The 12,103-nt window shown below is 46.0% G+C and overlaps 1 protein-coding gene across 1 annotated transcript in view; it reads left to right on the top strand.

Annotated features, from left to right (window-relative positions):
* Positions 1 to 10,445, top strand: part of HtrA2 (HTRA2-related serine protease) — a 53,187-nt gene extending 42,742 nt beyond the window's left edge. The window contains exon 7 of the mRNA XM_084586428.1: positions 10,268 to 10,445. Coding sequence (XP_084442554.1) covers positions 10,268 to 10,421 — 154 coding nt within the window. The 3' untranslated portion in view covers positions 10,422 to 10,445. The remainder of the gene's footprint in view (positions 1 to 10,267) is intronic.
* The last annotated feature ends 1,658 nt before the right edge of the window (positions 10,446 to 12,103 follow it).

Here is a 12,103-nt window from a genome sequence, read left to right on the forward strand (position 1 = left end):
GTCTGTTTGCACGGGGGCTCTTTGCGCTGTACGAACAAAAATATGGGGAGGTGGTCGCTAATGTCGCAGGTTGCAGCTCCTGACTTCACAATCATATCAGATGAGTTTGTAATGAATAAGTCCAGCAATGATGACGATGATGAAGTGACTGGTGTTGGTACGGAAATGACATTATAAAAACCATTGCACTCCAGTAGTGATTGAAATTCATTTCCATGTGTAGACGTTTTGGATAGATCTATGTTAAAATCCCCTCCAATTGTTAATGTATATGCAGAGTCATTTGTGTAAGAAAGAAAACGTTCAAAGAACTCGAAGAATGAGCGAATATTACCGGTGGGAGGGCGGTAAACTACTGCAAACAAATTTTTATCCTTCTCCACGCTAAGTATTTCATAGTCGTCTGTGACAAGAATATATTCATTTAGAATTTCACAATGCGATAACAACGTCAGTATTGACACGCCGCCTCCTCTCCTATATTTGCGATTTAAACAGAAATGGTGATATTCAGGTAGCACAAAATAGTCAGAATTTTGGTTGTACCACGTCTCCGTAAAAAAAAGGACATCAAAGTTGCAATGACAAGATTTTAGCAATGCAGATCTGTCATCCTTTTTTGACTCGATTGATCTTGCATTTAAATGGAACAGTTTAAGACACTTCGATATCTTATTTTGTCTGATAAGTTTAGCGACGTCTTCGGGAGAAGTGAAAGCACTGGCCATTTCTGATATGTACATCGATAATCATCAGAGGACCCTCTTAAGCAGAAACATCGCTGTTCGGGACGACTGCAGGTGACACAGTATCATGCGCGTCGCTGCTGATCTTGTCTAGATCGGCTTCTCGAGTGATCGGAATGATTGGGGATGACGTAGATATTATCACTGAGGTGCGTTACCATATAAAAATGTCCAATTATGCCGATGTCCCATAATTTTTAAATATAATTAGCTGACATTACTCTCCCCCAAATTTGATATGTGCAACCTAGCAACATAAAAATAGCATAGCTCCACAGTTTAGTTCTTCCTGAATGCAACGGTGTAAGACTTATTAAAATTGTACCACAAGAACGTAATGAAAAGTTCCGTAAGGCGAGTCACGTTGGCAAAAAATATGAAGTTGAGAAAATCGCATTTGAAGTTTTGACTCTGACTGCAGAATATTTTGGAAGGAATCTTCAAGTGCAGATTTTATTTCAGTGTTCCCTATCTGTCCCCCTGCCAAACAAAACAAAAAGTGTCTTATTCCATCCAACGAAACATTTCAATTTTGAAGATGTGTACATGATGAAATTGTAAAAAAAAAAAAAAAACGAATTCATGAACTTATGGGTTTACTTTTTTTTTTAAGCCGACGAGAGCGCGGGGCTAGAATGTCCAGCTCCAAGGATAATATCTTGAGCCCTGCAAGCAGTTTCTTGAGGGAACTAGCGGTCCTGTGCCAAGGGGGCCTGTGGCAAACAGTTGGGTGGCCCTGAAAAGCTCCGTTGTGACGCTCGTGCGATTGACCGCTCGCATCTTCGCGATCTCGCTGCAGGTTCCGCGCTTCGTGTGTGCAATAGAGTTGTTAACGCTTTCATGTCCACAATCGCAAACTCTGTACTGGCATCGCATTCCGCGCTCAGGCCGCGGTGAAACTCGTGTTGGGTTGCAGACTTTCCCGACAAAACGGACTTTGCGCCGACCGCTCAATACAGTGCGTCGGCTCCGCCGTAGAGTAGTACGCAGCGGCATCAGTGTATTGTGATTTGGGATGCAGTTTGCACTGTAATTTGAACCCGCGGTGTCGTCGTAACGCAAGTCTCGACAGCATGCTTGCGACCAGCGCCTTCTGGCTTTTGTTCCACACCTGTTTCGATCGCAAGGGGAAAAAAAAAAATTGCTCGGCACAAAACGGTGTTTTGAGAAACGCGAGTGCAAACGCAGACGCACGCGAAGAGGCAGCCACGGCGGCGAACGCAAAACAGAAAGAAAAAAAAATGACGCGCTGGTAACACCAGCCAATAGGAGACGCGGAATGACGCGCTTGCCGCGTGACAGCCAATCAGAGACCATAAACGGCCTTCGGAAAACCGGCGCTCGCAGCCATACCGCTTGAGCGACGCCATTTTGCGATAGCGCAAATTGCGCGCAAAGAAAACAGCTTTAAACCAAGCCCAAGATGGCAGCGATCGGCCGGCTGGAACACCTTCGGCACGTGCGGGAATTTCGAACAAATTTTCTCTTCTCGGGAGGGGGGGGCATTTCGCGGCTGCCGAGATGTTTTGAAAACCGATTTTATCACATTTCCTGACCGACTTCAGCGTTACTAATTTGAGTGCAGGTGCTCGAAAGGTTAAACTTTCAGAAAATGGGTGTTTCTCAAAATCGATTTTCTGACCATTTTCAGGCGTTCTAAGACCCGCGTCTCCACTTAAGCAACTGCCTAGTTTATTCTACAAACTGAGATCCATGTGAGGCAAGGTGGTCATTTTGCTCTTTGCCGCTATATAATGTGCAAAGAAATACACTAGGCCAGTGTCCCAGTGGGAGATGGAAGGAGCATGACTGCAGCATTGCAGGCACACCAAAGTGCACAGAATGCATCATGATAAATGGAAACAAGGTTTGATTGTACGAGTATAAATATGTTTGTCGCCATTACCTATCTATCTCTGTGCCCTGTATGCCATTGTGTATGCTGTTTTGGCAGCAGAATGTGTTCATTGCGAAAGTTTTACGAAAATTTTTGAACGTGTGTTGCACATCAATGTTCTCATTTATCTAAAAAATAAAATTAATGCTGAACAGCATGGCTTTGCGAGTACGCTTTTGCAGGCTAGTTGGTGCCTAAGCATTCTGTTAATTTGCATGAAAAACACGACACAAAAGTAACGAGGTAGACAGGACAAGCGCTTGTCCTGTCTACCTCGTTTCTTTTGTGTCGTGTTTTTTTTGCGCAAAATAACAGAAAGCATGGCTTTTTTCATGGGTTTTTCAGAGTTTTAGAAAATTCAAAACTGAGCAAGTATACAGGACACTGAAACTTAGGAAAGTACGTGCGTTTGTCTTCTCCTGTTCTTCTGTCTAATGCAAAAAGAGATTTCAGTTCATGCAGGAAGAACGTTCCATCAGAACAAGATAGGTCACCAAATGCACCTCGGATGTTGTTTACGAGACTCCCCGGTCGTGCATGGTGAGCGCTATTATATTGAGCGAGCTCTGGAACACAGCGTATTTATATATGCGCACCGGCGCAGGCAGCAATCTCCATCTGTGCTGCAAAAGCTGCTAGCCTGCTTACTTTATCTTGAAAACAAAGATAAAATTCATATTGAAGGCAAGAAAAAAAAGCGGGACGAGAAGATGTCGAGGCATTTCTTCATAGCCATATGGGGGGGGGGGGGGGTCACTATCAAGAAAAGAGATTGAATTCTTAGATATGGACACATCAGAACTATTAGGAATTCTTATGCACACACGTCCTGTTGCTATCCTTGCCTCGTGTACAATCCTAAATTTCCTGCTTGTGCCTTTTGCTATCCTTATAGTCACCTGCTCTCACGAAATAAATAATAAATTCACTTGGAAGCCTGTGCTCTCTGTGCACATGTTCTTCTCTCGTTTCATCTCATCCTCTTCATTCGCCTTTGAATATTCTAAAAAAAAAGCTCGAGGGGGGAGGTTAAGATGCATAAAGGGCTAGAAAAGTACAGCATTCTCGCTTTTTTTGCTCTGAACACATATGTTATTCACCTTCCAGATACTACAGTCAAACCCGGATATATCGAACTCGAAGGGGATCGCGAAATAGTTCGATATATCGATAATTCGACATACAGAAATCGGCTTGGGACGGCACTTACAATGCGAAAAAATGATACTGTATTTGTCGCGTAATCAACTCACTCGCATAATGAACCCACCCTCCACTTTTGCACTCGAGAATTTGGGGAAAAAAAGCGTTAAGGCCAGCTCGCTAACATGCAAGTGATTAAGTGATCTCAGCGGCAGCAGCGACAGAGCAAAAAATTTCCAACTTGTTGGAACTGGGTCCCTCTGCCGTACGAGCCACCGCGGCTGCTCAAAACAAGGTTTCTGTGTCGCTGCGACAGAAATCGCCAGCGTTATCGCTTGCATGTCGCACTTCGTTTCCGTCGTCTCATCCACAGCTCATTTTTTGGCAGCGTGCCAAGATGCTGCGCAGCGATAACGTCGCGGCGTGTTTATCTTTTGATAGCTCCTGTTGCGGCGGGGAGCGAACTTGGCAGACTGCCCGTGATGGCTTGATTGCACAAGCCTGGTTCGATTTATCACGCCGCGCTTGGGGCGGGCGTAGTCTACTGCCACACAATCATTGGAAAGCGTGATAAAGTAGCTGCAAATGCTGTTTGAAGCGAAAAATGCTAAACGCCGGTGTCATGATCGCAGCTGACCGCGTGCTTTCGTTGATTATACATGCAAGGATAAACGGCTCCCGAAAAAAAAAAAATACGCTTTTTAACGCCATATCTTACGCTACGCCGCGCGTACAGCACAACGATAAGAACAAACGACTCGCGCAAAAAAAAATTTTTAAAAATATAGATAGATCTGCCGCAGGCGCCACGGCCATGTCAGCCGCCGCGCCCAGAGGGTTCGCAACACACGCTGGAGAAAGCGTCCGACGTTGTCTGAAAACGGGCTGAGCTGGCTTGGCGCATGCGTAGCACGTGCTACTGTGAACGAAAGGCCGGGAAAGAGGATGGAGAGAGATAGCTTGACAAAAGAATGGGCACACCCTTGTGCTTCGCTCTATCGCGTTTTTCCCCTCTCGTTCCCACCGGTTCTCTCTGGTTCATTCATGCACATGGCTTGCAAATGTCACGTGTTGGCGCGCGGGAAACGATAACCCCAGATGCGCGCGCCTTTGGGGAATTGGCGCGGCGCTGCCCAAGCCGAACTGTCCCCTCTCATTCCTTCCGCGCGTGGCTTGAAAACGTCACGCGGCAAACGGCTGAGGGTGATGCGATCGTCTTTGGGAAAGGCACACTTTCCAGTGCGTGGTGCGGAGTTCGATATATCGAACGACCGGTGAAATCGAGTTCGATATATGACGCGGTTTTCCTATACTTTTACATGGGAGTTTCAGGGGGATATTCCGTGAGTTCGATATAACCAAAATTCGATATATCCGGGTTCGATATATCCGGGTTTGACTGTACTTATGAATGCACATTTTCCCCCGCGATGTGAACCACCAGTTGTCGAGCGAAGGAAACGTGGCTCTGGCAAACAAAAATGCGCTCTGTTGTAATTCTAGCTCTAAGTACAATGAAACGTCGTTATAACGAACAGTTAAAAAATCGGAAACTAGTTCTCTCTATCCATAATTTGTAATATAAAATTTTGTAGAAAATACATGCAAGAGCAGCAAAATTCAATCAGAGAAGGCACAGCAACTTGGAGGGTGCCTACTTGGGTCACGTTCATCTATTTACACGTCTCCTGTTTCTTTTAGTCTTGTGTTTTCGCGCTGCTTTAAGATGAATCCAATCCAACTCGCCCAGTTTTCTATACTAAAGAACTGCATTGACGTGGCCTGCTTTTTTGTGTAGATCGCGTTCCGTATCACGCCCTGTGATCTCGGAGGCCATTGATTTCTTCAGCTGTCAACTCCCAATGCCGTCGTGGCATCTGTGGCGCTGTCAGCACCTGCGAGGTAGTCCTGAACATTTGCTGCGCCGCAAACACACATGTAGTGCAATGAAGCCTGCCTCCTGCGTCGCGAAGTTCGTAATATCCGTTTTGTGCCGAACCGCGTTCGCTATGGGAAGTTAAAAATACATGTGTTTGACAAAAATATTTTGGAAGAGTTCGATATATACAATAATTCGTTATATGCGTGTTCGTTATATCGAGGTTTGACTGTATTACTGCGAATGAAATGGCGTTTTTATTTCTATTGATTAAGTAAATTGTTTTCAGTATAACATACGTTTGCTATTCCCATCGCTCATCGACCTTTTACATCGAAAAAAGTGAGCAAAATCTGTACCTTGCTGCTAAAAAAAAATTATTATAGCAATTGAATGTTCTGCAACAATTAAACCAGTCGTTCTCAGCTTTAGGATTCCAGCGATATATGCGATTACAGAAGTTGCTGGCTCGCCGCTGACAGTAATTATGGGCAAAAGTGCATTAAAAGCAACGTGCGATACAGTGTCAAGGAACGTGGACCTGATTCGTCTTCAAAGCTGCATGAATAAGACTCCCTTGTGGCAACTCAGGCATCTCAACCACATCTCGGTCGCATGCGATAGTTCTTGCTGTTTTTAAGGAATAACAGCACAGAGACGAAGGACAAAGGACAAGGAAGATGACAACACCTGCGAGGTTTGGGCGCCCGTCTCGGCTGCGGGAGGTGGTCAGTTTGAAACCCGCCACCGGACACCCACAACAGCCGCCTGTTGTCGTCTCTAAAGCTTGTTTCACTCTCTACACGATGCAAGTATGTGACGCTATCTTCTTGCAGAAATGCTTGCATGGTGTATTTCATTGTACATGCTGACCACTACGCTCTATTTGAATGTGCCCAGACCAAACGCTCGAAGCAGTCGGCCATTCTACATAGCCGGTGAAAACTGTATATGCCCAATGATGTGCATTCAGCACGTGTTTAATAAGTCTGCCATGTGTGGACAAACTGCAGCGAAAGGAACACAAGGGCTCTGTATAAGACAATCAAAGATATCAAAGGAAGCTTCTGTGCTAAGCTGAGCGTGATAAAGGACAAACGAGGCAAGGACTTCACTGAAGCCTCAGAGATAAAGAAGAGGTGGCAGGAATACACAGAAGAACTGTACAAGAAGGACCCGGATGTGCAAACCCAACATAGGACGGTTGTGATTACTGATCTCGAGCTGGGCATCCTGAAGAGTGAAGTTGAATGGGCTTTAGCCAGCCTTGCTAAGAACAAAGCTAGCGGAATTGATGGTATTCCAGCTGAGTTGCTTCAAAACCTCAACCACGACGCTGTTAACACACTGCATACATTATGTCAAAAGATTTGGACAACCCTGCAGTGGCCACAGGATTGGAGGAGGTCAGTTTACATCCCCATTCCAAAGAAAGGCAGTGCCAAAGATTGTTCCAACTACCGCACGATCGCGCTTATTTCGCATGCTAGCAAGGTGATGTTAAAAATCCTGCAAGGTAGGCTGCAGCAGTATGTGGATCGGGAGCTTCCGGACGTGCAAGCTGGGTTTCGCAAGGGCAGAGGAACTAGAGACCAAATTGCCAACCTTCGCTGGATCATGGAAAAAGCAAGAGAGTTCCGGAAACCCATTTACTTCTGCTTTATTGATTATGCGAAAGCGTTTGACTGCGTAGATCACAGCAGATTGTGGCAAGCTCTCCAAGAGATGGGAGTTCCAATTCACCTCATCTGTCTCCTCAGGAACCTTTATGAAGGGCAAGAGGCCACAGTCAGAACTGGGCATGGTCTTACTGATTGGTTTCCGATTGAGAAAGGGGTGAGGCAAGGCTGCATACTGTCGCCCTGCCTATTTAACCTATATGCAGAGTGCATCATGAGGAAGGCCGGTCTGGACGAGTCTTCAGCTGGAGTGAAGATTGCTGGAAAACGTATCAACAACCTTAGGTATGCGGATGATACCACTTTAATGGCAGTAAGTGAAGTGGAACTCAAGAGACTTCTGATGCGCGTACAAGAAGAGAGTGAGAAGTTTGGGCTTAAACTGAACATTAAAAAGACGAAGATCATGGCGTCTTGCCCTATCAAGTCCTGGAGCATCAATGGACAAGAAGTGGAAGCTGTGACAGATTTTCTGTTCTTGGGCGCCAAGATTACCTCGGAAGGAGACTGCAGCCATGAAATTAGGAGATGCCTGCTTCTGGGAAAGAGAGCAATGGTTAGCCTTGACCGCCTAGTAAAGAGCAGAGACATTAGTCTGCCAACCAAGATCTGTATAACCCGTGCTATGGTCTTTCCAGTTGTGATGTATGGATGCGAGAGTTGGACTGTGAAAAAGGCTGACCGCCGAAGAATTGACGCGTTTGAATTGTGGTGCTGGCGAAGACTCTTAAGAGTTCCTTGGACTGCCAGAAGATCAAATCAGTCGATATTGTCGACCATAAACCCTGACTGCTCATTGGAGGGTCAAATTCTAAAGTTAAAGCTCAGCTACTTTGGTCATCTGATGAGAAGAGAGGAGTCGCTGGAGAAAGATTTGATGTTGGGAAAGGTTGAGGGTTGCCGGAGAAGGGGTAGGCAGCGAACGCGATGGTTAGATGGCATTCTCGAGGCATTGCAGATGAAGCTATGTGATGTTGAGAAGATAGTGAGAGACCGGAAAGCGTGGCGTGACATGGTCCATAGGGTCACGAAGAGTCGGACACGACTGAACGTCTGAACTGAACTGAGTTTTACACTATTGTGTTAGCTTCTTTTAGCCCTTTTTTTTAATTCTTTCCTCCCTGGACGGTGAAACAAGCTCACCTACGCATGTCCCCATGTACCTTCTATTTTGACATGTGTATAGAATGTGTAAGCCGACATACACATGACACATGTATGTTTCATGTATTATAGTGCACCACTCTTCAGGCAGGACTGCTGTTTGTGAGCACTTAAAGTATTCAATAAACAAAAATAAATAAGTAAATAAAATTGCTTTTTCCTTTGTTTGGCACATGATAGCCACAGTTGCCTATGCGCCATAAAACTCCATGTAACTAACTTGCAAATCCTGTGGTCAGCAGTAAAAGATTTAAGTTGGAAGTGAGTACCGTCTAATGTTTTCCCTGGCTTGGTACCATGAAAGTAGTTTGCCCAACACGTTGTCCACACAGTGTCATCATGTAGAGGATCGTTCATGAACATCTGTGTAATTGTCAGTATCTTGAAGCAGCAGCTATGTAAATGCCGCATTCCTTTTCAACTTTCAGGTGGCACGAATAAAGTAAAACCCCGTTAATCCGGATCAGCAAAAATGTCCGAGTTAACCGAATTCCGGATTATCGAATTTACCATGAAAAAAAAAAAAAAAATGGACTGGGCGTAGACATACCTTTATTTCACGAAAACCTGCGTTATGTTTGTTTCTTCATCGGAGTTTGCGTGATAATTTTTTTCAGTTCCATCAAGTTGTGGTGCGCATGCTCACTGTCGCGTGATCCAACGCAAAATTCCCCCAGTACAGTGAGAGCTTCGGCGGCCTCTTGCACAGTGCAACAACGCAGCAGCGGCTGCTCATGGCTTTTATCGCCGGAACAATTTCCGTCTCCATCGAAAACTTCCTGTAGTATGGCGCCATTGGTCAGCATGCCAGTGATGGCAACATCATCGTCGCTTCACTGGAGTGGCGGTCGCCATCGTTGTGAAGCGCAACGGCAGTGGCAACAGGCCTAAAACACAGTTGAACAGAGCAACGGGCATCTATTTTAGTAAGACACTTAACGGGGCAGGTTGGTGCATAGCTGTCAAAAATTTAAGCTCAACAGAGACAACACACAGACAAAATAGGACAGGAAGCGCAAGTCCTGTCCTATTTTGTCTGTGTGTTGTCTCTGTTACGCTTAAATTTTTGACAGAATCTATTTTCATTATTTACGTGCTGTCGCCGTCGCATCACAAACAATCGGGTCAAGGAAATCAGACGTGCAGTCAGCGCAGCCATCGCAGCCACGGGACAGCAACAGACAGCAGTGGCAGTCATTTGACAGCAAAATACAAACAGTCTCGCTGCCCCGACGATGATGATGATGACATGGATTCTCCCTTTGAAGGGCGTGGTTGCCGGCACCACCTAGCCACTGCACACATGATCCGCTATCATCATCACCACATTTCGTGCCCTTCAGCTTTTTTTTTTTTGCCGCTGTTTTTCGTTTTTGCTGAGCAGCGTGCAGACCGACTCTCCTCGCATAGGTTTCCCGTTGCCTGCTCGCTGTGGATGCACATCCATGCTGTATCGCACAGTAACATATGAAAGTCTGTAGCCCTCATCCTCGGAGTTCTCTGAGTTAACTGATGTGTGGGTAAATGCCTCCGAGATAATGAGCGTCTGCCGTCATTGAACTATACACAGTCTTGCCGAGACCGCCCTGTGAGTCCGAGTTAACGAGATCCGGATAAACAAGGTTTTACTGTATGAGCAAGTCTGCCGTAGTGGAAGGTTCGGGTGCTTTTGTCTGGACCTATTCGAGCGTTTCCCTTAAAACCTGTCTTTCTTTGCATCATCATAGCCAGATGCACTCTTTCTCCTTTTTTGTTGCAGAGCTGGCCTGCAGCCCGGCGACATCATTGTCAAGATTGGTGGCCAGGACGTCAAGTCTTCACAGGACATTTACAAGGCCCTGGAAGTTTGGAGGCCGCTCGACATTGAAGTCATACATAGGGGCACAAAGAAAAGTCTTAAGGTTCAACCATGATTAAAATGTGTTGGTGATCAATGCGATTGATGCCTTAGCATTAGCTAAGCATTAGCATTAGCATTTCAGCTTGGAAAACTACCTCATGCTTTATTTTCAAATTTTTTATTTGTATTAGTAATGCTTGTAGCCTTAAGCCCATGCAATTAGCCTACTGCGGGGCTGTTTTCCCTCTTGGTACTGCAGTGCCAAAAATGAGGCAAATGGAATTAAATGTACCTTTTCTAAGCAGCAGACAATACCGTGCCCATTAAACTTTGCACACCAATGACTGCGAGAAAACTGACAGCTGCTTACACCATGGTGTATTTGTTTGATGTACGACTGGGCAGCAGTCTGATTTTGGGATGAGAATAGTGCAGATATTACTATTTTCACTTTTCCATACCTTGCATTCCGCACGTTGTGATACACTAGTGGCAGTGCCCTCTCACTAGCGACTTCACCACAGTGGCAGGCCTCAAGAGAGGAATAGGGGCAGACGGCCTCTCGCCCTCCCTTCCCCTCCCCAAAAGCTTTGCACATTTTCCTGAACATCCGTGTTTGGGCTTTCATGGAGCTTGAAAAGAAATTTGGCACTGGGCATTTTAGTGTGAAAGCGTACGATTGTGAGAGCCGAGAAACGATCTTCTTTCTTGTGCCTGACCCCCGATTAGCCCACCAGATCGTGATATCGCAGTGTGTCCTGACGCGGGTGTTCAGAGTACTGTTAGGTTAGCAGTCGACAGCGGCTCTCCAGCTCCTTGGTCTCCCCTTTTGGTCCCCTCCCCCTCATGTGTGCACCTTGCGGGACGCCCCCCGGTGATAGAATAGATTTTTAGTTTATTTGACAGGAACGTGGTGCCATCCGTCGCTCTTGGGGGGATCTGCGCATGCGTACTGACGCTCGCGCGGTAGACGGTAGTGCTAAAGTCTCTAATGACAATCGTTTGAGCCTTGTGTATGTTGATGACCGTTGGAAGGTACGCCGCGCAAGGAAGAATTGATGCTCCGGAAACAAGCAAGGGGGCTGCGGCTGCTGCTACTGCAAGTGCGGCCCCCGCACTGCGCTCACGTATTGTTTAGTAAAGTGCTTTTTCATGTCGGTTCGTGAGGATGTAGCCATGTGCGGAAATCCTGAACGGTTTCGAGGAAAGCGTGCGTTTCTTGCAAGTAAAAACAACCTTCTTAATTGGCACCGGTGCGCCATTAGCCTGTTTAATTTACGCCAAAATCTTCAGATTGGCTCTAAGGGGCTTTATTTTGATTTATTTGTAAAATAGGCCGCAGAATCCTGGGCAAAGAAATTTGAGGGGATGTTTTGCCGCAAAAAAGGAAAGTGCGCCGAATCTCGGCCGCGTCTGGTCAGCCTTCTTCCATGCATCTTCCCGGTACAAGTAGTGCGGTCGTGCGTCATCAATAAACGGCCTTGTTGAAGCAATGTGCTTTCCAAACTGCAGCGTGTCGCCGGACGAGCGGGCGAAGTAGATTGGTGCTCTTCGACGCCCTAAGCAATCATATCCGACCAGCCAACAGTCGCCACCGGCAATGCCCGTTTTTTATTTAACCATTGCTTTCAGCTGTATCATGTCGGTCAGACCACTCCGGATAATTCTAGTGCAAAACCAGTACTTCACATGGCCAAACCCAACCGAGAATGTCGTGTCTTGGGTATGCCGAGCTCAAGTGAAAAAAAAAAAAAA

This window comes from Amblyomma maculatum, unplaced genomic scaffold (assembly GCF_055883805.1).
Source record: "Amblyomma maculatum isolate TAMU_Amacu unplaced genomic scaffold, ASM5588380v1 scaffold_19, whole genome shotgun sequence".
NCBI lineage: Eukaryota > Metazoa > Arthropoda > Arachnida > Ixodida > Ixodidae > Amblyomma > Amblyomma maculatum.